Source organism: Entelurus aequoreus, linkage group LG15 (assembly GCF_033978785.1).
Source record: "Entelurus aequoreus isolate RoL-2023_Sb linkage group LG15, RoL_Eaeq_v1.1, whole genome shotgun sequence".
NCBI lineage: Eukaryota > Metazoa > Chordata > Actinopteri > Syngnathiformes > Syngnathidae > Entelurus > Entelurus aequoreus.
The window spans coordinates 57,944,694-57,969,090 of NC_084745.1; the positions used below are offsets into that span (position 1 = coordinate 57,944,694).

Sequence of the window (24,397 nt, forward strand, 5' to 3'; positions counted from 1 at the left end):
CCAGTTAAATAGTTCCAATGTTTACATTTGGAGAGCAGTGCAAAAAGAGGCAACAAGAAAGTTAAGACAAGACAAAGAAGCAAGCAGGAGAGGGAAGGGGAGCGTCCACCCTCCATGAGTTACATACTGTATATACTGTAAGGGGAGCGTCCACCCTCCATGAGTTACATACTGTATATACTGTAAGGGGAGCGTCCACCCTCCATGAGTTACATACTGTATATACTGTAAGGGGAGCGTCCACCCTCCATGAGTTACATACTGTATATATATACTGTAAGGGGAGCGTCCACCCTCCATGAGTTACATACTGTATATACTGTAAGGGGAGCGTCCACCCTCCATGAGTTACATACTGTATATATATATATATACTGTAAGGGGAGCGTCCACCCTCCATGAGTTACATACTGTATATATATATATATACTGTAAGGGGAGCGTCCACCCTCCATGAGTTACATACTGTATATATATATATATATATACTGTAAGGGTAGCGTCCACCTTCCATGAGTTACATACTGTATGTAAATACTGTAAGGGGAGCGCCCACCTTCCATGAGTTACATACTGTATATATATATATATACTGTAAGGGGAGCGTCCACCTTCCATGAGTTACATACTGTATATATATATATATACTGTAAGGGGAGCGTCCACCCTCCATGAGTTACATACTGTATATATATATATATATACTGTAAGGGGAGCGTCCACCTTCCATGAGTTACATACTGTATGTATATACTGTAAGGGGAGCGTCCACCTTCCATGAGTTACATACTGTATATATATACTGTAAGGGGAGCGTCCACCTTCCATGAGTTACATACTGTATATATATATATATACTGTAAGGGGAGCGTCCACCTTCCATGAGTTACATACTGTATATATATACTGTAAGGGGAGCGTCCACCTTCCATGAGTTACATACTGTATGTATGTACTGTAAGGGTAGCGTCCACCTTCCATGAGTTACATACTGTATATATATACTGTAAGGGGAGCATCCACCTTCCATGAGTTACATACTGTATATATATATACTGTAAGGGGAGCGTCCACCTTCCATGAGTTACATACTGTATATACATATATATACTGTAAGGGGAGCGTCCACCTTCCATGAGTTACATACTGTATATATATACTGTAAGGGGAGCATCCACCCTCCATGAGTTACATACTGTATATATATACTGTAAGGGGAGCGTCCACCTTCCATGAGTTACATACTGTATATATATATATATATACTGTAAGGGGAGCGTCCACCTTCCATGAGTTACATACTGTATATATATACTGTAAGGGGAGCGTCCACCCTCCATGAGTTACATACTGTATATATATATATATACTGTAAGGGGAGCGTCCACCTTCCATGAGTTACATACTGTATGTATGTACTGTAAGGGTAGCGTCCACCTTCCATGAGTTACATACTGTATATATATACTGTAAGGGGAGCGTCCACCTTCCATGAGTTACATACTGTATATATATATATATACTGTAAGGGGAGCGTCCACCTTCCATGAGTTACATACTGTATATATATACTGTAAGGGGAGCGTCCACCTTCCATGAGTTACATACTGTATATATATACTGTAAGGGGAGCGTCCACCCTCCATGAGTTACATACTGTATATATATATATATACTGTAAGGGGAGCGTCCACCTTCCATGAGTTACATACTGTATATATATACTGTAAGGGGAGCGTCCACCTTCCATGAGTTACATACTGTATATATATATATATACTGTAAGGGGAGCGTCCACCTTCCATGAGTTACATACTGTATATATATACTGTAAGGGGAGCGTCCACCCTCCATGAGTTACATACTGTATATATATACTGTAAGGGGAGCGTCCACCTTCCATGAGTTACATACTGTATATATATACTGTAAGGGGAGCGTCCACCCTCCATGAGTTACATACTGTATATATATACTGTAAGGGGAGCGTCCACCTTCCATGAGTTACATACTGTATATATATACTGTAAGGGGAGCGTCCACCCTCCATGAGTTACATACTGTATATATATACTGTAAGGGGAGCGTCCACCTTCCATGAGTTACATACTGTATATATATACTGTAAGGGGAGCGTCCACCTTCCATGAGTTATATACTGTATATATATACTGTAAGGGGAGCGTCCACCCTCCATGAGTTACATACTGTATATATATATATATACTGTAAGGGGAGCGTCCACCTTCCATGAGTTACATACTGTATGTATGTACTGTAAGGGTAGCGTCCACCTTCCATGAGTTACATACTGTATATATATACTGTAAGGGGAGCGTCCACCTTCCATGAGTTACATACTGTATATATATACTGTAAGGGGAGCGTCCACCTTCCATGAGTTACATACTGTATATATATACTGTAAGGGGAGCGTCCACCTTCCATGAGTTACATACTGTATATATATACTGTAAGGGGAGCGTCCACCTTCCATGAGTTACATACTGTATATATATATATATACTGTAAGGGGAGCGTCCACCTTCCATGAGTTACATACTGTATATATATACTGTAAGGGGAGCGTCCACCCTCCATGAGTTACATACTGTATATATATACTGTAAGGGGAGCGTCCACCTTCCATGAGTTACATACTGTATATATATACTGTAAGGGGAGCGTCCACCCTCCATGAGTTACATACTGTATATATATATATATACTGTAAGGGGAGCGTCCACCTTCCATGAGTTACATACTGTATGTATGTACTGTAAGGGTAGCGTCCACCTTCCATGAGTTACATACTGTATATATATACTGTAAGGGGAGCGTCCACCTTCCATGAGTTACATACTGTATATATATAATGTAAGGGGAGCGTCCACCCTCCATGAGTTACATACTGTATATATATAATGTAAGGGGAGCGTCCACCTTCCATGAGTTACATACTGTATATATATACTGTAAGGGGAGCGTCCACCTTCCATGAGTTACATACTGTATATATATACTGTAAGGGGAGCGTCCACCTTCCATGAGTTACATACTGTATATATATAATGTAAGGGGAGCGTCCACCTTCCATGAGTTACATACTGTATATATATACTGTAAGGGGAGCGTCCACCTTCCATGAGTTACATACTGTATATATATACTGTAAGGGGAGCGTCCACCTTCCATGAGTTACATACTGTATATATATACTGTAAGGGGAGCGTCCACCCTCCATGAGTTACATACTGTATATATATACTGTAAGGGGAGCGTCCACCCTCCATGAGTTACATACTGTATATATATATATATACTGTAAGGGGAGCGTCCACCTTCCATGAGTTACATACTGTATATATATACTGTAAGGGGAGCGTCCACCTTCCATGAGTTACATACTGTATATATATAATGTAAGGGGAGCGTCCACCCTCCATGAGTTACATACTGTATATATATATATATACTGTAAGGGGAGCGTCCACCTTCCATGAGTTACATACTGTATATATATATATATACTTTAAGGGGAGCGTCCACCCTCCATGAGTTACATACTGTATATATATATATATATACTGTAAGGGGAGCGTCCACCTTCCATGAGTTACATACTGTATATATATACTGTAAGGGGAGCGTCCACCCTCCATGAGTTACATATATATATATATATATACTGTAAGGGGAGCGTCCACCCTCCATGAGTTACATACTGTATATATATACTGTAAGGGGAGCGTCCACCCTCCATGAGTTACATATATATATATATATATACTGTAAGGGGAGCGTCCACCCTCCATGAGTTACATATATATATATATATATACTGTAAGGGGAGCGTCCACCTTCCATGAGTTACATACTGTATATATATATATATACTTTAAGGGGAGCGTCCACCCTCCATGAGTTACATACTGTATATATATATATATATACTGTAAGGGGAGCGTCCACCTTCCATGAGTTACATACTGTATATATATATATATACTTTAAGGGGAGCGTCCACCCTCCATGAGTTACATACTGTATATATATATATATATACTGTAAGGGGAGCGTCCACCTTCCATGAGTTACATACTGTATATATATACTGTAAGGGGAGCGTCCACCCTCCATGAGTTACATATATATATATATATATATATATATATATATATATATATATATATATATATATATATATATATATATATATATATATATATATATATATATACTGTAAGGGGAGCGTCCATCCTCCATGAGTTATATATATATATATATATATATATATATATATATATATATATATATATATATATATATATATATATATATATATATACTGTAAGGGGAGCGTCCATCCTCCATGAGTTATATATATATATATATATATATATATATATATATATATATATATATATATATATATATATATATATATATATATATATATATATACTGTAAGGGGAGCGTCCACCCTCCATGAGTTATATATATATATATATATATATACTGTAACCACCTGCTGCTGGTAATGTTTTATCTTCGTGTGGTTTTGACCTTTATTTTCCCATGATCACAAACGCACCGTGTGTGCCTGACAGGTGATTGGCGGAGAATGAGGAAGTGTTGTGTGAATGGCAGGTTGTTATCATAAGATTGGCATTTAAAGTTATCATGGTATGTCATCATGGATGATGTGTATCATGGTATGTCATCATGGATAATGTGTATCATGGTATGTCATCATGGATGATGTGTATCATGGTATGTCATCATGGTGTATGAGTTGACAAGATGGTTGTTGTCCTGCAGCACCACCAAGTATGGAGTCCTCACCTTCCTTCCCCGCTTCCTGTACGAGCAGATCAGGAGGGCTGCCAACTCCTTCTTCCTCTTCATCGCACTTATGCAGGTAACACACACGCACACACACATGAAGGTAACACACACAGGTAAAACACACACATGTAGGTAACACACACACACACACACACATGAAGGTAACACACACAGGTAAAACACACACATGTAGGTAACACACACACACACACATGAAGGTAACACACACACACACACAGGTAAAACACACACATGTAGGTAACACACACACAGGTAACACACACACACAGGTAAAACACGCACATGAAGGTAACACAGACACACACAGGTAACACACACACATGAAGGTTACACACACATGAAGGTAACACACCCACATGAAGGTAACACACACACATACAGGTAACACACACATGAAGGTAACACACACACAGAAAGGTAACACACACATACAGGTAACACACACACATACAGGTAACACACACATGAAGGTAACACACACATACAGGTAACACACACACATGAAGGTAAAACACACACATACAGGTAACACACACATGAAGGTAAAACACACACATGAAGGTAACACAGACACACACAGGTAACACACACACATGAAGGTTACACACACACATGAAGGTAACACACCCACATGAAGGTAACACAGACACACACAGGTAACACACACACATGAAGGTTACACACACACATGAAGGTAACACACCCACATGAAGGTAACACACACACATACAGGTAACACACACATGAAGGTAACGCACACACATGAAGGTAAAACACACATACAGGTAACACACACATGAAGGTAACACACACACATGAAGGTAACACACACACTTACAGGTAACACACACACACATGAAGGTAACACACACATGAAGGTAACACACACATACAGGTAACACACACACACACACACACAGGTAACACACACACACACAGGTAACACACACACATGAAGGTAACACACACACATACAGGTAACACACACACATGAAGGTAACACGCACACTTACAGATAACACACACACTTACAGGTAACACACGCTTACAGGTAATACACACACATGAAGGTAACACGCACACTTACAGATAACACACACACTTACAGGTAACACACACTTACAGGTAATACACACACATGAAGGTAACACACACACATGAAGGTAACACACACACATGAAGGTAACACACATGAAGGTTACACACACATGAAGGTAACACACACACATGAAGGTAACACACACACTTGAAGGTAACACACACATGAAGGTAACACACACACTTGAAGGTAACACACCCACTTGAAGGTAACACACACATGAAGGTAACACACACATGAAGGTAACACACACTTGAGGGTAACACACACATGAAGGTAACACACACACACCTACAGGTTACACACACACATGATACTACTACTTCAAAGATGATATAAATGTCCACCTTGAGATACTACTACTAGTACTAGTACTAGTACTACTAGTACTACTAGTAGTACTACTAAATGACATCTTTCTGACAAGCCATGTGAGCCACTTGATTAGGAACACTAGCGGTGGTCTTCTCTCCTGGCAGCAAATCCCTGACGTGTCCCCGACGGGTCGCTACACCACCCTGGTGCCTCTCATCTTCATCCTGACGGTGGCGGGCATCAAGGAGATCATCGAGGACTACGTGAGTACCAGAGGACCTAACCTGGTCTTGTTGGACTCTACGACTTCTCATGGACCATCTTCTTCCCTCACAGAAGAGACACACGGCAGACAACACCGTCAACAACAAGAAGACCACAGGTTACTTTCACTTCTACTTTCACTTCTACTTTCACTTCTACTTTCACTTCTACTTTCACTTCTACTTTCACTTCTACTTTCACTTCTACTTTCATGTGTACTTTCATGTGTACTTAGCGTGTTTACTGTAGCCTGGCTTTGTCTTGCCATCAGGCCTGAAAGCCAAGCTGTCTTCACACTCTCATTAAATGTCACCTCACCATTCCTCTCTTCTTCTTCTCCTGTCTGACAGTGTTGCGTAACGGAGCATGGACCACCATCGTGTGGAAACAGGTAACCACCAGGAAGTACCATCTAGTATTGTTCAGCTCCTCAAAGATCCTCTATAAGACAGGAGTTGTATGGTGTCTATGTTGTTTTTAAAGACATAGTGTATTTAAAAGAGTGCTAGTCAAAGATCCTCTATAAGACAGGAGTTGTATGGTGTACATGTTGTTTTTAAAGACATAGTGTATTTAAAAGAGTGCTAGTCAAAGATCCTCTATAAGACAGGAGTTGTATGGTGTACATGTTGTTTTTAAAGACATAGTGTATTTAAAAGAGTGCTAGTCAAAGATCCTCTATAAGACAGGAGTTGTATGGTGTACATGTTTTTAAAGACATAGTGTATTTAAAAGAGTGCTAGTCAAAGATCCTCTATAAGACAGGAGTTGTATAGTGTCTATGTTGTTTTTAAAGACATAGTCTATTTAAAAGAGTGCTAGTCAAAGATCCTCTATAAGACAGGAGTTGTATGGTGTCTATGTTGTTTTTAAAGACATAGTGTATTTAAAAGAGTGCTAGTCAAAGATCCTCTATAAGACAGGAGTTGTATGGTGTACATGTTGTTTTTAAAGACATAGTGTATTTAAAAGAGTGCTAGTCAAAGATCCTCTATAAGACAGGAGTTGTATGGTGTACATGTTTTTAAAGACATAGTGTATTTAAAAGAGTGCTAGTCAAAGATCCTCTATAAGACAGGAGTTGTATAGTGTCTATGTTGTTTTTAAAGACATAGTCTATTTAAAAGAGTGCTAGTCAAAGATCCTCTATAAGACAGGAGTTGTATGGTGTCTATGTTGTTTTTAAAGACATAGTGTATTTAAAAGAGTGCTAGTCAAAGATCCTCTATAAGACAGGAGTTGTATGGTGTACATGTTGTTTTTAAAGACATAGTGTATTTAAAAGAGTGCTAGTCAAAGATCCTCTATAAGACAGGAGTTGTATGGTGTACATGTTTTTAAAGACATAGTGTATTTAAAAGAGTGCTAGTCAAAGATCCTCTATAAGACAGGAGTTGTATAGTGTCTATGTTGTTTTTAAAGACATAGTCTATTTAAAAGAGTGCTAGTCAAAGATCCTCTATAAGACAGGAGTTGTATGGTGTCTATGTTGTTTTTAAAGACATAGTGTATTTAAAAGAGTGCTAGTCAAAGATCCTCTATAAGACAGGAGTTGTATGGTGTACATGTTGTTTTTAAAGACATAGTGTATTTAAAAGAGTGCTAGTCAAAGATCCTCTATAAGACAGGAGTTGTATGGTGTACATGTTTTTAAAGACATAGTGTATTTAAAAGAGTGCTAGTCAAAGATCCTCTATAAGACAGGAGTTGTATAGTGTCTATGTTGTTTTTAAAGACATAGTCTATTTAAAAGAGTGCTAGTCAAAGATCCTCTATAAGACAGGAGTTGTATGGTGTCTATGTTGTTTTTAAAGACATAGTGTATTTAAAAGAGTGCTAGTCAAAGATCCTCTATAAGACAGGAGTTGTATGGTGTACATGTTGTTTTTAAAGACATAGTGTATTTAAAAGAGTGCTAGTCAAAGATCCTCTATAAGACAGGAGTTGTATAGTGTCTATGTTGTTTTTAAAGACATAGTCTATTTAAAAGAGTGCTAGTCAAAGATCCTCTATAAGACAGGAGTTGTATGGTGTCTATGTTGTTTTTAAAGACATAGTGTATTTAAAAGAGTGCTAGTCAAAGATCCTCTATAAGACAGGAGTTGTATAGTGTCTATGTTGTTTTTAAAGACATAGTCTATTTAAAAGAGTGCTAGTCAAAGATCCTCTATAAGACAGGAGTTGTATGGTGTCTATGTTGTTTTTAAAGACATAGTGTATTTAAAAGAGTGCTAGTCAAAGATCCTCTATAAGACAGGAGTTGTATAGTGTCTATGTTGTTTTTAAAGACATAGTCTATTTAAAAGAGTGCTAGTCAAAGATCCTCTATAAGACAGGAGTTGTATGGTGTCTATGTTGTTTTTAAAGACATAGTGTATTTAAAAGAGTGCTAGTCAAAGATCCTCTATAAGACAGGAGTTGTATGGTGTACATGTTGTTTTTAAAGGCATAGTGTATTTAAAAGAGTGCTAGTCAAAGATCCTCTAAAAGACAGGAGTTGTATGGTGTATATGTTGTTTTTAAAGACATAGTGTATTTAAAAGAGTGCTAGTCAAAGATCCTCTATAAGACAGGAGTTGTATGGTGTACATGTTGTTTTTAAAGACATAGTGTATTTAAAAGAGTGCTAGTCAAAGATCCTCTATAAGACAGGAGTTGTATGGTGTACATGTTTTTAAAGACATAGTGTATTTAAAAGAGTGCTAGTCAAAGATCCTCTATAAGACAGGAGTTGTATGGTGTACATGTTGTTTTTAAAGACATAGTGTATTTAAAAGAGTGCTAGTCAAAGATCCTCTATAAGACAGGAGTTGTATGGTGTACATGTTTTTAAAGACATAGTGTATTTAAAAGAGTGCTAGTCAAAGATCCTCTATAAGACAGGAGTTGTATGGTGTATATGTTGTTTTTAAAGACATAGTGTATTTAAAAGAGTGCTAGTCAAAGATCCTCTATAAGACAGGAGTTGTATAGTGTCTATGTTGTTTTTAAAGACATAGTCTATTTAAAAGAGTGCTAGTCAAAGATCCTCTATAAGACAGGAGTTGTATGGTGTCTATGTTGTTTTTAAAGACATAGTGTATTTAAAAGAGTGCTAGTCAAAGATCCTCTATAAGACAGGAGTTGTATGGTGTACATGTTGTTTTTAAAGGCATAGTGTATTTAAAAGAGTGCTAGTCAAAGATCCTCTATAAGACAGGAGTTGTATGGTGTATATGTTGTTTTTAAAGACATAGTGTATTTAAAAGAGTGCTAGTCAAAGATCCTCTATAAGACAGGAGTTGTATGGTGTCTATGTTGTTTTTAAAGACATAGTGTATTTAAAAGAGTGCTAGTCAAAGATCCTCTATAAGACAGGAGTTGTATGGTGTACATGTTTTTAAAGACATAGTGTATTTAAAAGAGTGCTAGTCAAAGATCCTCTATAAGACAGGAGTTGTATGGTGTCTATGTTGTTTTTAAAGACATAGTCTATTTAAAAGAGTGCTAGTCAAAGATCCTCTATAAGACAGGAGTTGTATGGTGTCTATGTTGTTTTTAAAGACATAGTGTATTTAAAAGAGTGCTAGTCAAAGATCCTCTATAAGACAGGAGTTGTATAGTGTATATGTTGTTTTTAAAGGCATAGTGTATTTAAAAGAGTGCTAGTCAAAGATCCTCTATAAGACAGGAGTTGTATAGTGTACATGTTGTTTTTAAAGACATAGTGTATTTAAAAGAGTGCTAGTCAAAGATCCTCTATAAGACAGGAGTTGTATAGTGTACATGTTGTTTTTAAAGACATAGTGTATTTAAAAGAGTGCTAGTCAAAGATCCTCTATAAGACAGGAGTTGTATGGTGTACATGTTTTTAAAGACATAGTGTATTTAAAAGAGTGCTAGTCAAAGATCCTCTATAAGACAGGAGTTGTATAGTGTCTATGTTGTTTTTAAAGACATAGTCTATTTAAAAGAGTGCTAGTCAAAGATCCGCTATAAGACAGGAGTTGTATGGTGTCTATGTTGTTTTTAAAGACATAGTGTATTTAAAAGAGTGCTAGTCAAAGATCCTCTATAAGACAGGAGTTGTATAGTGTATATGTTGTTTTTAAAGGCATAGTGTATTTAAAAGAGTGCTAGTCAAAGATCCTCTATAAGACAGGAGTTGTATAGTGTACATGTTGTTTTTAAAGACATAGTGTATTTAAAAGAGTGCTAGTCAAAGATCCTCTATAAGACAGGAGTTGTATGGTGTCTATGTTGTTTTTAAAGACATAGTGTATTTAAAAGAGTGCTAGTCAAAGATCCTCTATAAGACAGGAGTTGTATGGTGTACATGTTTTTAAAGACATAGTGTATTTAAAAGAGTGCTAGTCAAAGATCCTCTATAAGACAGGAGTTGTATAGTGTCTATGTTGTTTTTAAAGACATAGGCTATTTAAAAGAGTGCTAGTCAAAGATCCTCTATAAGACAGGAGTTGTATGGTGTCTATGTTGTTTTTAAAGACATAGTGTATTTAAAAGAGTGCTAGTCAAAGATCCTCTATAAGACAGGAGTTGTATGGTGTACATGTTGTTTTTAAAGGCATAGTGTATTTAAAAGAGTGCTAGTCAAAGATCCTCTATAAGACAGGAGTTGTATGGTGTATATGTTGTTTTTAAAGACATAGTGTATTTAAAAGAGTGCTAGTCAAAGATCCTCTATAAGACAGGAGTTGTATGGTGTATATGTTGTTTTTAAAGGCATAGTGTATTTAAAAGAGTGCTAGTCAAAGATCCTCTATAAGACAGGAGTTGTATAGTGTACATGTTGTTTTTAAAGACATAGTGTATTTAAAAGAGTGCTAGTCAAAGATCCTCTATAAGACAGGAGTTGTATGGTGTACATGTTGTTTTTAAAGGCATAGTGTATTTAAAAGAGTGCTAGTCAAAGATCCTCTAAAAGACAGGAGTTGTATGGTGTACATGTTGTTTTTAAAGGCATAGTGTATTTAAAAGAGTGCTAGTCAAAGATCCTCTAAAAGACAGGAGTTGTATGGTGTACATGTTGTTTTTAAAGACATAGTGTATTTAAAAGAGTGCTAGTCAAAGATCCTCTAAAAGACAGGAGTTGTATGGTGTATATGTTGTTTTTAAAGACATAGTGTATTTAAAAGAGTGCTAGTCAAAGATCCTCTATAAGACAGGAGTTGTATGGTGTACATGTTGTTTTTAAAGACATAGTGTATTTAAAAGAGTGCTAGTCAAAGATCCTCTATAAGACAGGAGTTGTATGGTGTACATGTTTTTAAAGACATAGTGTATTTAAAAGAGTGCTAGTCAAAGATCCTCTATAAGACAGGAGTTGTATAGTGTCTATGTTGTTTTTAAAGACATAGTCTATTTAAAAGAGTGCTAGGCAAAGATCCTCTATAAGACAGGAGTTGTATGGTGTCTATGTTGTTTTTAAAGACATAGTGTATTTAAAAGAGTGCTAGTCAAAGATCCTCTATAAGACAGGAGTTGTATGGTGTACATGTTGTTTTTAAAGGCATAGTGTATTTAAAAGAGTGCTAGTCAAAGATCCTCTATAAGACAGGAGTTGTATGGTGTATATGTTGTTTTTAAAGACATAGTGTATTTAAAAGAGTGCTAGTCAAAGATCCTCTATAAGACAGGAGTTGTATGGTGTCTATGTTGTTTTTAAAGACATAGTGTATTTAAAAGAGTGCTAGTCAAAGATCCTCTATAAGACAGGAGTTGTATGGTGTACATGTTTTTAAAGACATAGTGTATTTAAAAGAGTGCTAGTCAAAGATCCTCTATAAGACAGGAGTTGTATAGTGTCTATGTTGTTTTTAAAGACATAGTCTATTTAAAAGAGTGCTAGTCAAAGATCCTCTATAAGACAGGAGTTGTATGGTGTCTATGTTGTTTTTAAAGACATAGTGTATTTAAAAGAGTGCTAGTCAAAGATCCTCTATAAGACAGGAGTTGTATGGTGTACATGTTGTTTTTAAAGGCATAGTGTATTTAAAAGAGTGCTAGTCAAAGATCCTCTATAAGACAGGAGTTGTATGGTGTCTATGTTGTTTTTAAAGACATAGTGTATTTAAAAGAGTGCTAGTCAAAGATCCTCTATAAGACAGGAGTTGTATGGTGTACATGTTTTTAAAGACATAGTGTATTTAAAAGAGTGCTAGTCAAAGATCCTCTATAAGACAGGAGTTGTATAGTGTCTATGTTGTTTTTAAAGACATAGTCTATTTAAAAGAGTGCTAGTCAAAGATCCTCTATAAGACAGGAGTTGTATGGTGTCTATGTTGTTTTTAAAGACATAGTGTATTTAAAAGAGTGCTAGTCAAAGATCCTCTATAAGACAGGAGTTGTATAGTGTATATGTTGTTTTTAAAGGCATAGTGTATTTAAAAGAGTGCTAGTCAAAGATCCTCTATAAGACAGGAGTTGTATAGTGTCTATGTTGTTTTTAAAGACATAGTGTATTTAAAAGAGTGCTAGTCAAAGATCCTCTATAAGACAGGAGTTGTATGGTGTCTATGTTGTTTTTAAAGACATAGTGTATTTAAAAGAGTGCTAGTCAAAGATCCTCTATAAGACAGGAGTTGTATGGTGTACATGTTTTTAAAGACATAGTGTATTTAAAAGAGTGCTAGTCAAAGATCCTCTATAAGACAGGAGTTGTATAGTGTCTATGTTGTTTTTAAAGACATAGTCTATTTAAAAGAGTGCTAGTCAAAGATCCTCTATAAGACAGGAGTTGTATGGTGTCTATGTTGTTTTTAAAGACATAGTGTATTTAAAAGAGTGCTAGTCAAAGATCCTCTATAAGACAGGAGTTGTATAGTGTATATGTTGTTTTTAAAGGCATAGTGTATTTAAAAGAGTGATAGTCAAAGATCCTCTATAAGACAGGAGTTGTATAGTGTACATGTTGTTTTTAAAGACATAGTGTATTTAAAAGAGTGCTAGTCAAAGATCCTCTATAAGACAGGAGTTGTATAGTGTACATGTTGTTTTTAAAGACATAGTGTATTTAAAAGAGTGCTAGTCAAAGATCCTCTATAAGACAGGAGTTGTATGGTGTACATGTTTTTAAAGACATAGTGTATTTAAAAGAGTGCTAGTCAAAGATCCTCTATAAGACAGGAGTTGTATAGTGTCTATGTTGTTTTTAAAGACATAGTCTATTTAAAAGAGTGCTAGTCAAAGATCCTCTATAAGACAGGAGTTGTATGGTGTCTATGTTGTTTTTAAAGACATAGTGTATTTAAAAGAGTGCTAGTCAAAGATCCTCTATAAGACAGGAGTTGTATAGTGTATATGTTGTTTTTAAAGGCATAGTGTATTTAAAAGAGTGCTAGTCAAAGATCCTCTATAAGACAGGAGTTGTATAGTGTACATGTTGTTTTTAAAGACATAGTGTATTTAAAAGAGTGCTAGTCAAAGATCCTCTATAAGACAGGAGTTGTATGGTGTCTATGTTGTTTTTAAAGACATAGTGTATTTAAAAGAGTGCTAGTCAAAGATCCTCTATAAGACAGGAGTTGTATGGTGTACATGTTTTTAAAGACATAGTGTATTTAAAAGAGTGCTAGTCAAAGATCCTCTATAAGACAGGAGTTGTATAGTGTACATGTTGTTTTTAAAGACATAGTGTATTTAAAAGAGTGCTAGTCAAAGATCCTCTATAAGACAGGAGTTGTATGGTGTACATGTTTTTAAAGACATAGTGTATTTAAAAGAGTGCTAGTCAAAGATCCTCTATAAGACAGGAGTTGTATAGTGTCTATGTTGTTTTTAAAGACATAGTCTATTTAAAAGAGTGCTAGTCAAAGATCCTCTATAAGACAGGAGTTGTATGGTGTCTATGTTGTTTTTAAAGACATAGTGTATTTAAAAGAGTGCTAGTCAAAGATCCTCTATAAGACAGGAGTTGTATGGTGTCTATGTTGTTTTTAAAGACATAGTGTATTTAAAAGAGTGCTAGTCAAAGATCCTCTATAAGACAGGAGTTGTATGGTGTACATGTTGTTTTTAAAGGCATAGTGTATTTAAAAGAGTGCTAGTCAAAGATCCTCTATAAGACAGGAGTTGTATGGTGTATATGTTGTTTTTAAAGACATAGTGTATTTAAAAGAGTGCTAGTCAAAGATCCTCTATAAGACAGGAGTTGTATGGTGTATATGTTGTTTTTAAAGGCATAGTGTATTTAAAAGAGTGCTAGTCAAAGATCCTCTATAAGACAGGAGTTGTATAGTGTACATGTTGTTTTTAAAGACATAGTGTATTTAAAAGAGTGCTAGTCAAAGATCCTCTATAAGACAGGAGTTGTATGGTGTACATGTTGTTTTTAAAGGCATAGTGTATTTAAAAGAGTGCTAGTCAAAGATCCTCTAAAAGACAGGAGTTGTATGGTGTACATGTTGTTTTTAAAGGCATAGTGTATTTAAAAGAGTGCTAGTCAAAGATCCTCTAAAAGACAGGAGTTGTATGGTGTACATGTTGTTTTTAAAGACATAGTGTATTTAAAAGAGTGCTAGTCAAAGATCCTCTAAAAGACAGGAGTTGTATGGTGTATATGTTGTTTTTAAAGACATAGTGTATTTAAAAGAGTGCTAGTCAAAGATCCTCTATAAGACAGGAGTTGTATGGTGTACATGTTGTTTTTAAAGACATAGTGTATTTAAAAGAGTGCTAGTCAAAGATCCTCTATAAGACAGGAGTTGTATGGTGTACATGTTTTTAAAGACATAGTGTATTTAAAAGAGTGCTAGTCAAAGATCCTCTATAAGACAGGAGTTGTATAGTGTCTATGTTGTTTTTAAAGACATAGTCTATTTAAAAGAGTGCTAGTCAAAGATCCTCTATAAGACAGGAGTTGTATGGTGTCTATGTTGTTTTTAAAGACATAGTGTATTTAAAAGAGTGCTAGTCAAAGATCCTCTATAAGACAGGAGTTGTATGGTGTACATGTTGTTTTTAAAGGCATAGTGTATTTAAAAGAGTGCTAGTCAAAGATCCTCTATAAGACAGGAGTTGTATGGTGTATATGTTGTTTTTAAAGACATAGTGTATTTAAAAGAGTGCTAGTCAAAGATCCTCTATAAGACAGGAGTTGTATGGTGTCTATGTTGTTTTTAAAGACATAGTGTATTTAAAAGAGTGCTAGTCAAAGATCCTCTATAAGACAGGAGTTGTATGGTGTACATGTTTTTAAAGACATAGTGTATTTAAAAGAGTGCTAGTCAAAGATCCTCTATAAGACAGGAGTTGTATAGTGTCTATGTTGTTTTTAAAGACATAGTCTATTTAAAAGAGTGCTAGTCAAAGATCCTCTATAAGACAGGAGTTGTATGGTGTCTATGTTGTTTTTAAAGACATAGTGTATTTAAAAGAGTGCTAGTCAAAGATCCTCTATAAGACAGGAGTTGTATAGTGTATATGTTGTTTTTAAAGGCATAGTGTATTTAAAAGAGTGCTAGTCAAAGATCCTCTATAAGACAGGAGTTGTATAGTGTACATGTTGTTTTTAAAGACATAGTGTATTTAAAAGAGTGCTAGTCAAAGATCCTCTATAAGACAGGAGTTGTATGGTGTACATGTTGTTTTTAAAGACATAGTGTATTTAAAAGAGTGCTAGTCAAAGATCCTCTATAAGACAGGAGTTGTATGGTGTACATGTTTTTAAAGACATAGTGTATTTAAAAGAGTGCTAGTCAAAGATCCTCTATAAGACAGGAGTTGTATGGTGTACATGTTGTTTTTAAAGACATAGTGTATTTAAAAGAGTGCTAGTCAAAGATCCTCTATAAGACAGGAGTTGTATGGTGTACATGTTTTTAAAGACATAGTGTATTTAAAAGAGTGCTAGTCAAAGATCCTCTATAAGACAGGAGTTGTATGGTGTATATGTTGTTTTTAAAGACATAGTGTATTTAAAAGAGTGCTAGTCAAAGATCCTCTATAAGACAGGAGTTGTATAGTGTCTATGTTGTTTTTAAAGACATAGTCTATTTAAAAGAGTGCTAGTCAAAGATCCTCTATAAGACAGGAGTTGTATGGTGTCTATGTTGTTTTTAAAGACATAGTGTATTTAAAAGAGTGCTAGTCAAAGATCCTCTATAAGACAGGAGTTGTATGGTGTACATGTTGTTTTTAAAGGCATAGTGTATTTAAAAGAGTGCTAGTCAAAGATCCTCTATAAGACAGGAGTTGTATGGTGTATATGTTGTTTTTAAAGACATAGTGTATTTAAAAGAGTGCTAGTCAAAGATCCTCTATAAGACAGGAGTTGTATGGTGTCTATGTTGTTTTTAAAGACATAGTGTATTTAAAAGAGTGCTAGTCAAAGATCCTCTATAAGACAGGAGTTGTATGGTGTACATGTTTTTAAAGACATAGTGTATTTAAAAGAGTGCTAGTCAAAGATCCTCTATAAGACAGGAGTTGTATGGTGTCTATGTTGTTTTTAAAGACATAGTCTATTTAAAAGAGTGCTAGTCAAAGATCCTCTATAAGACAGGAGTTGTATGGTGTCTATGTTGTTTTTAAAGACATAGTGTATTTAAAAGAGTGCTAGTCAAAGATCCTCTATAAGACAGGAGTTGTATAGTGTATATGTTGTTTTTAAAGGCATAGTGTATTTAAAAGAGTGCTAGTCAAAGATCCTCTATAAGACAGGAGTTGTATAGTGTACATGTTGTTTTTAAAGACATAGTGTATTTAAAAGAGTGCTAGTCAAAGATCCTCTATAAGACAGGAGTTGTATAGTGTACATGTTGTTTTTAAAGACATAGTGTATTTAAAAGAGTGCTAGTCAAAGATCCTCTATAAGACAGGAGTTGTATGGTGTACATGTTTTTAAAGACATAGTGTATTTAAAAGAGTGCTAGTCAAAGATCCTCTATAAGACAGGAGTTGTATAGTGTCTATGTTGTTTTTAAAGACATAGTCTATTTAAAAGAGTGCTAGTCAAAGATCCGCTATAAGACAGGAGTTGTATGGTGTCTATGTTGTTTTTAAAGACATAGTGTATTTAAAAGAGTGCTAGTCAAAGATCCTCTATAAGACAGGAGTTGTATAGTGTATATGTTGTTTTTAAAGGCATAGTGTATTTAAAAGAGTGCTAGTCAAAGATCCTCTATAAGACAGGAGTTGTATAGTGTACATGTTGTTTTTAAAGACATAGTGTATTTAAAAGAGTGCTAGTCAAAGATCCTCTATAAGACAGGAGTTGTATGGTGTCTATGTTGTTTTTAAAGACATAGTGTATTTAAAAGAGTGCTAGTCAAAGATCCTCTATAAGACAGGAGTTGTATGGTGTACATGTTTTTAAAGACATAGTGTATTTAAAAGAGTGCTAGTCAAAGATCCTCTATAAGACAGGAGTTGTATAGTGTCTATGTTGTTTTTAAAGACATAGGCTATTTAAAAGAGTGCTAGTCAAAGATCCTCTATAAGACAGGAGTTGTATGGTGTCTATGTTGTTTTTAAAGACATAGTGTATTTAAAAGAGTGCTAGTCAAAGATCCTCTATAAGACAGGAGTTGTATGGTGTACATGTTGTTTTTAAAGGCATAGTGTATTTAAAAGAGTGCTAGTCAAAGATCCTCTATAAGACAGGAGTTGTATGGTGTATATGTTGTTTTTAAAGACATAGTGTATTTAAAAGAGTGCTAGTCAAAGATCCTCTATAAGACAGGAGTTGTATGGTGTATATGTTGTTTTTAAAGGCATAGTGTATTTAAAAGAGTGCTAGTCAAAGATCCTCTATAAGACAGGAGTTGTATAGTGTACATGTTGTTTTTAAAGACATAGTGTATTTAAAAGAGTGCTAGTCAAAGATCCTCTATAAGACAGGAGTTGTATGGTGTACATGTTGTTTTTAAAGGCATAGTGTATTTAAAAGAGTGCTAGTCAAAGATCCTCTAAAAGACAGGAGTTGTATGGTGTACATGTTGTTTTTAAAGGCATAGTGTATTTAAAAGAGTGCTAGTCAAAGATCCTCTAAAAGACAGGAGTTGTATGGTGTACATGTTGTTTTTAAAGACATAGTGTATTTAAAAGAGTGCTAGTCAAAGATCCTCTAAAAGACAGGAGTTGTATGGTGTATATGTTGTTTTTAAAGACATAGTGTATTTAAAAGAGTGCTAGTCAAAGATCCTCTATAAGACAGGAGTTGTATGGTGTACATGTTGTTTTTAAAGACATAGTGTATTTAAAAGAGTGCTAGTCAAAGATCCTCTATAAGACAGGAGTTGTATGGTGTACATGTTTTTAAAGACATAGTGTATTTAAAAGAGTGCTAGTCAAAGATCCTCTATAAGACAGGAGTTGTATAGTGTCTATGTTGTTTTTAAAGACATAGTCTATTTAAAAGAGTGCTAGGCAAAGATCCTCTATAAGACAGGAGTTGTATGGTGTCTATGTTGTTTTTAAAGACATAGTGTATTTAAAAGAGTGCTAGTCAAAGATCCTCTATAAGACAGGAGTTGTATGGTGTACATGTTGTTTTTAAAGGCATAGTGTATTTAAAAGAGTGCTAGTCAAAGATCCTCTATAAGACAGGAGTTGTATGGTGTATATGTTGTTTTTAAAGACATAGTGTATTTAAAAGAGTGCTAGTCAAAGATCCTCTATAAGACAGGAGTTGTATGGTGTCTATGTTGTTTTTAAAGACATAGTGTATTTAAAAGAGTGCTAGTCAAAGATCCTCTATAAGACAGGAGTTGTATGGTGTACATGTTTTTAAAGACATAGTGTATTTAAAAGAGTGCTAGTCAAAGATCCTCTATAAGACAGGAGTTGTATAGTGTCTATGTTGTTTTTAAAGACATAGTCTATTTAAAAGAGTGCTAGTCAAAGATCCTCTATAAGACAGGAGTTGTATGGTGTCTATGTTGTTTTTAAAGACATAGTGTATTTAAAAGAGTGCTAGTCAAAGATCCTCTATAAGACAGGAGTTGTATGGTGTACATGTTGTTTTTAAAGGCATAGTGTATTTAAAAGAGTGCTAGTCAAAGATCCTCTATAAGACAGGAGTTGTATGGTGTCTATGTTGTTTTTAAAGACATAGTGTATTTAAAAGAGTGCTAGTCAAAGATCCTCTATAAGACAGGAGTTGTATGGTGTACATGTTTTTAAAGACATAGTGTATTTAAAAGAGTGCTAGTCAAAGATCCTCTATAAGACAGGAGTTGTATAGTGTCTATGTTGTTTTTAAAGACATAGTCTATTTAAAAGAGTGCTAGTCAAAGATCCTCTATAAGACAGGAGTTGTATGGTGTCTATGTTGTTTTTAAAGACATAGTGTATTTAAAAGAGTGCTAGTCAAAGATCCTCTATAAGACAGGAGTTGTATAGTGTATATGTTGTTTTTAAAGGCATAGTGTATTTAAAAGAGTGCTAGTCAAAGATCCTCTATAAGACAGGAGTTGTATAGTGTCTATGTTGTTTTTAAAGACATAGTGTATTTAAAAGAGTGCTAGTCAAAGATCCTCTATAAGACAGGAGTTGTATGGTGTCTATGTTGTTTTTAAAGACATAGTGTATTTAAAAGAGTGCTAGTCAAAGATCCTCTATAAGACAGGAGTTGTATGGTGTACATGTTTTTAAAGACATAGTGTATTTAAAAGAGTGCTAGTCAAAGATCCTCTATAAGACAGGAGTTGTATAGTGTCTATGTTGTTTTTAAAGACATAGTCTATTTAAAAGAGTGCTAGTCAAAGATCCTCTATAAGACAGGAGTTGTATGGTGTCTATGTTGTTTTTAAAGACATAGTGTATTTAAAAGAGTGCTAGTCAAAGATCCTCTATAAGACAGGAGTTGTATAGTGTATATGTTGTTTTTAAAGGCATAGTGTATTTAAAAGAGTGATAGTCAAAGATCCTCTATAAGACAGGAGTTGTATAGTGTACATGTTGTTTTTAAAGACATAGTGTATTTAAAAGAGTGCTAGTCAAAGATCCTCTATAAGACAGGAGTTGTATAGTGTACATGTTGTTTTTAAAGACATAGTGTATTTAAAAGAGTGCTAGTCAAAGATCCTCTATAAGACAGGAGTTGTATGGTGTACATGTTTTTAAAGACATAGTGTATTTAAAAGAGTGCTAGTCAAAGATCCTCTATAAGACAGGAGTTGTATAGTGTCTATGTTGTTTTTAAAGACATAGTCTATTTAAAAGAGTGCTAGTCAAAGATCCTCTATAAGACAGGAGTTGTATGGTGTCTATGTTGTTTTTAAAGACATAGTGTATTTAAAAGAGTGCTAGTCAAAGATCCTCTATAAGACAGGAGTTGTATAGTGTATATGTTGTTTTTAAAGGCATAGTGTATTTAAAAGAGTGCTAGTCAAAGATCCTCTATAAGACAGGAGTTGTATAGTGTACATGTTGTTTTTAAAGACATAGTGTATTTAAAAGAGTGCTAGTCAAAGATCCTCTATAAGACAGGAGTTGTATGGTGTCTATGTTGTTTTTAAAGACATAGTGTATTTAAAAGAGTGCTAGTCAAAGATCCTCTATAAGACAGGAGTTGTATGGTGTACATGTTTTTAAAGACATAGTGTATTTAAAAGAGTGCTAGTCAAAGATCCTCTATAAGACAGGAGTTGTATAGTGTACATGTTGTTTTTAAAGACATAGTGTATTTAAAAGAGTGCTAGTCAAAGATCCTCTATAAGACAGGAGTTGTATGGTGTACATGTTTTTAAAGACATAGTGTATTTAAAAGAGTGCTAGTCAAAGATCCTCTATAAGACAGGAGTTGTATAGTGTCTATGTTGTTTTTAAAGACATAGTCTATTTAAAAGAGTGCTAGTCAAAGATCCTCTATAAGACAGGAGTTGTATGGTGTCTATGTTGTTTTTAAAGACATAGTGTATTTAAAAGAGTGCTAGTCAAAGATCCTCTATAAGACAGGAGTTGTATGGTGTCTATGTTGTTTTTAAAGACATAGTGTATTTAAAAGAGTGCTAGTCAAAGATCCTCTATAAGACAGGAGTTGTATGGTGTACATGTTGTTTTTAAAGGCATAGTGTATTTAAAAGAGTGCTAGTCAAAGATCCTCTATAAGACAGGAGTTGTATGGTGTATATGTTGTTTTTAAAGACATAGTGTATTTAAAAGAGTGCTAGTCAAAGATCCTCTATAAGACAGGAGTTGTATGGTGTATATGTTGTTTTTAAAGGCATAGTGTATTTAAAAGAGTGCTAGTCAAAGATCCTCTATAAGACAGGAGTTGTATAGTGTACATGTTGTTTTTAAAGACATAGTGTATTTAAAAGAGTGCTAGTCAAAGATCCTCTATAAGACAGGAGTTGTATGGTGTACATGTTGTTTTTAAAGGCATAGTGTATTTAAAAGAGTGCTAGTCAAAGATCCTCTAAAAGACAGGAGTTGTATGGTGTACATGTTGTTTTTAAAGGCATAGTGTATTTAAAAGAGTGCTAGTCAAAGATCCTCTAAAAGACAGGAGTTGTATGGTGTACATGTTGTTTTTAAAGACATAGTGTATTTAAAAGAGTGCTAGTCAAAGATCCTCTAAAAGACAGGAGTTGTATGGTGTATATGTTGTTTTTAAAGACATAGTGTATTTAAAAGAGTGCTAGTCAAAGATCCTCTATAAGACAGGAGTTGTATGGTGTACATGTTGTTTTTAAAGACATAGTGTATTTAAAAGAGTGCTAGTCAAAGATCCTCTATAAGACAGGAGTTGTATGGTGTACATGTTTTTAAAGACATAGTGTATTTAAAAGAGTGCTAGTCAAAGATCCTCTATAAGACAGGAGTTGTATAGTGTCTATGTTGTTTTTAAAGACATAGTCTATTTAAAAGAGTGCTAGTCAAAGATCCTCTATAAGACAGGAGTTGTATGGTGTCTATGTTGTTTTTAAAGACATAGTGTATTTAAAAGAGTGCTAGTCAAAGATCCTCTATAAGACAGGAGTTGTATGGTGTACATGTTGTTTTTAAAGGCATAGTGTATTTAAAAGAGTGCTAGTCAAAGATCCTCTATAAGACAGGAGTTGTATGGTGTATATGTTGTTTTTAAAGACATAGTGTATTTAAAAGAGTGCTAGTCAAAGATCCTCTATAAGACAGGAGTTGTATGGTGTCTATGTTGTTTTTAAAGACATAGTGTATTTAAAAGAGTGCTAGTCAAAGATCCTCTATAAGACAGGAGTTGTATGGTGTACATGTTTTTAAAGACATAGTGTATTTAAAAGAGTGCTAGTCAAAGATCCTCTATAAGACAGGAGTTGTATAGTGTCTATGTTGTTTTTAAAGACATAGTCTATTTAAAAGAGTGCTAGTCAAAGATCCTCTATAAGACAGGAGTTGTATGGTGTCTATGTTGTTTTTAAAGACATAGTGTATTTAAAAGAGTGCTAGTCAAAGATCCTCTATAAGACAGGAGTTGTATAGTGTATATGTTGTTTTTAAAGGCATAGTGTATTTAAAAGAGTGCTAGTCAAAGATCCTCTATAAGACAGGAGTTGTATAGTGTACATGTTGTTTTTAAAGACATAGTGTATTTAAAAGAGTGCTAGTCAAAGATCCTCTATAAGACAGGAGTTGTATAGTGTACATGTTGTTTTTAAAGACATAGTGTATTTAAAAGAGTGCTAGTCAAAGATCCTCTATAAGACAGGAGTTGTATGGTGTACATGTTTTTAAAGACATAGTGTATTTAAAAGAGTGCTAGTCAAAGATCCTCTATAAGACAGGAGTTGTATAGTGTCTATGTTGTTTTTAAAGACATAGTCTATTTAAAAGAGTGCTAGTCAAAGATCCTCTATAAGACAGGAGTTGTATGGTGTCTATGTTGTTTTTAAAGACATAGTGTATTTAAAAGAGTGCTAGTCAAAGATCCTCTATAAGACAGGAGTTGTATAGTGTATATGTTGTTTTTAAAGGCATAGTGTATTTAAAAGAGTGCTAGTCAAAGATCCTCTATAAGACAGGAGTTGTATAGTGTACATGTTGTTTTTAAAGACATAGTGTATTTAAAAGAGTGCTAGTCAAAGATCCTCTATAAGACAGGAGTTGTATGGTGTCTATGTTGTTTTTAAAGACATAGTGTATTTAAAAGAGTGCTAGTCAAAGATCCTCTATAAGACAGGAGTTGTATGGTGTACATGTTTTTAAAGACATAGTGTATTTAAAAGAGTGCTAGTCAAAGATCCTCTATAAGACAGGAGTTGTATGGTGTACATGTTTTTAAAGACATAGTGTATTTAAAAGAGTGCTAGTCAAAGATCCTCTATAAGACAGGAGTTGTATAGTGTATATGTTGTTTTTAAAGGCATAGTGTATTTAAAAGAGTGCTAGTCAAAGATCCTCTATAAGACAGGAGTTGTATGGTGTATATGTTGTTTTTAAAGACATAGTGTATTTAAAAGAGTGCTAGTCAAAGATCCTCTATAAGACAGGAGTTGTATGGTGTATATGTTGTTTTTAAAGGCATAGTGTATTTAAAAGAGTGCTAGTCAAAGATCCTCTATAAGACAGGAGTTGTATAGTGTACATGTTGTTTTTAAAGACATAGTGTATTTAAAAGAGTGCTAGTCAAAGATCCTCTATAAGACAGGAGTTGTATGGTGTACATGTTGTTTTTAAAGGCATAGTGTATTTAAAAGAGTGCTAGTCAAAGATCCTCTATAAGACAGGAGTTGTATGGTGTATATGTTGTTTTTAAAGACATAGTGTATTTAAAAGAGTGCTAGTCAAAGATCCTCTATAAGACAGGAGTTGTATGGTGTATATGTTGTTTTTAAAGGCATAGTGTATTTAAAAGAGTGCTAGTCAAAGATCCTCTATAAGACAGGAGTTGTATAGTGTATATGTTGTTTTTAAAGGCATAGTGTATTT

The 24,397-nt window shown here is 34.7% G+C and overlaps 1 protein-coding gene across 5 annotated transcripts in view; it reads left to right on the plus strand.

Moving 5' to 3' along the window:
• Positions 1-24,397, plus strand: part of atp8a2 (ATPase phospholipid transporting 8A2) — a 111,387-nt gene that overhangs the window by 31,829 nt on the left and 55,161 nt on the right. For all 5 annotated transcript variants that reach the window (XR_009821226.1, XM_062021861.1, XM_062021863.1 and 2 more), the window contains exons 3-6: positions 4,822-4,921; positions 6,448-6,546; positions 6,620-6,665; positions 6,898-6,938. Coding sequence is in view for 4 of the 5 variants with exons in the window: in XM_062021861.1 (XP_061877845.1) it covers positions 4,822-4,921; positions 6,448-6,546; positions 6,620-6,665; positions 6,898-6,938 (286 nt within the window). In the remaining variant the exon portion in view is untranslated. The remainder of the gene's footprint in view (positions 1-4,821; positions 4,922-6,447; positions 6,547-6,619; positions 6,666-6,897; positions 6,939-24,397) is intronic.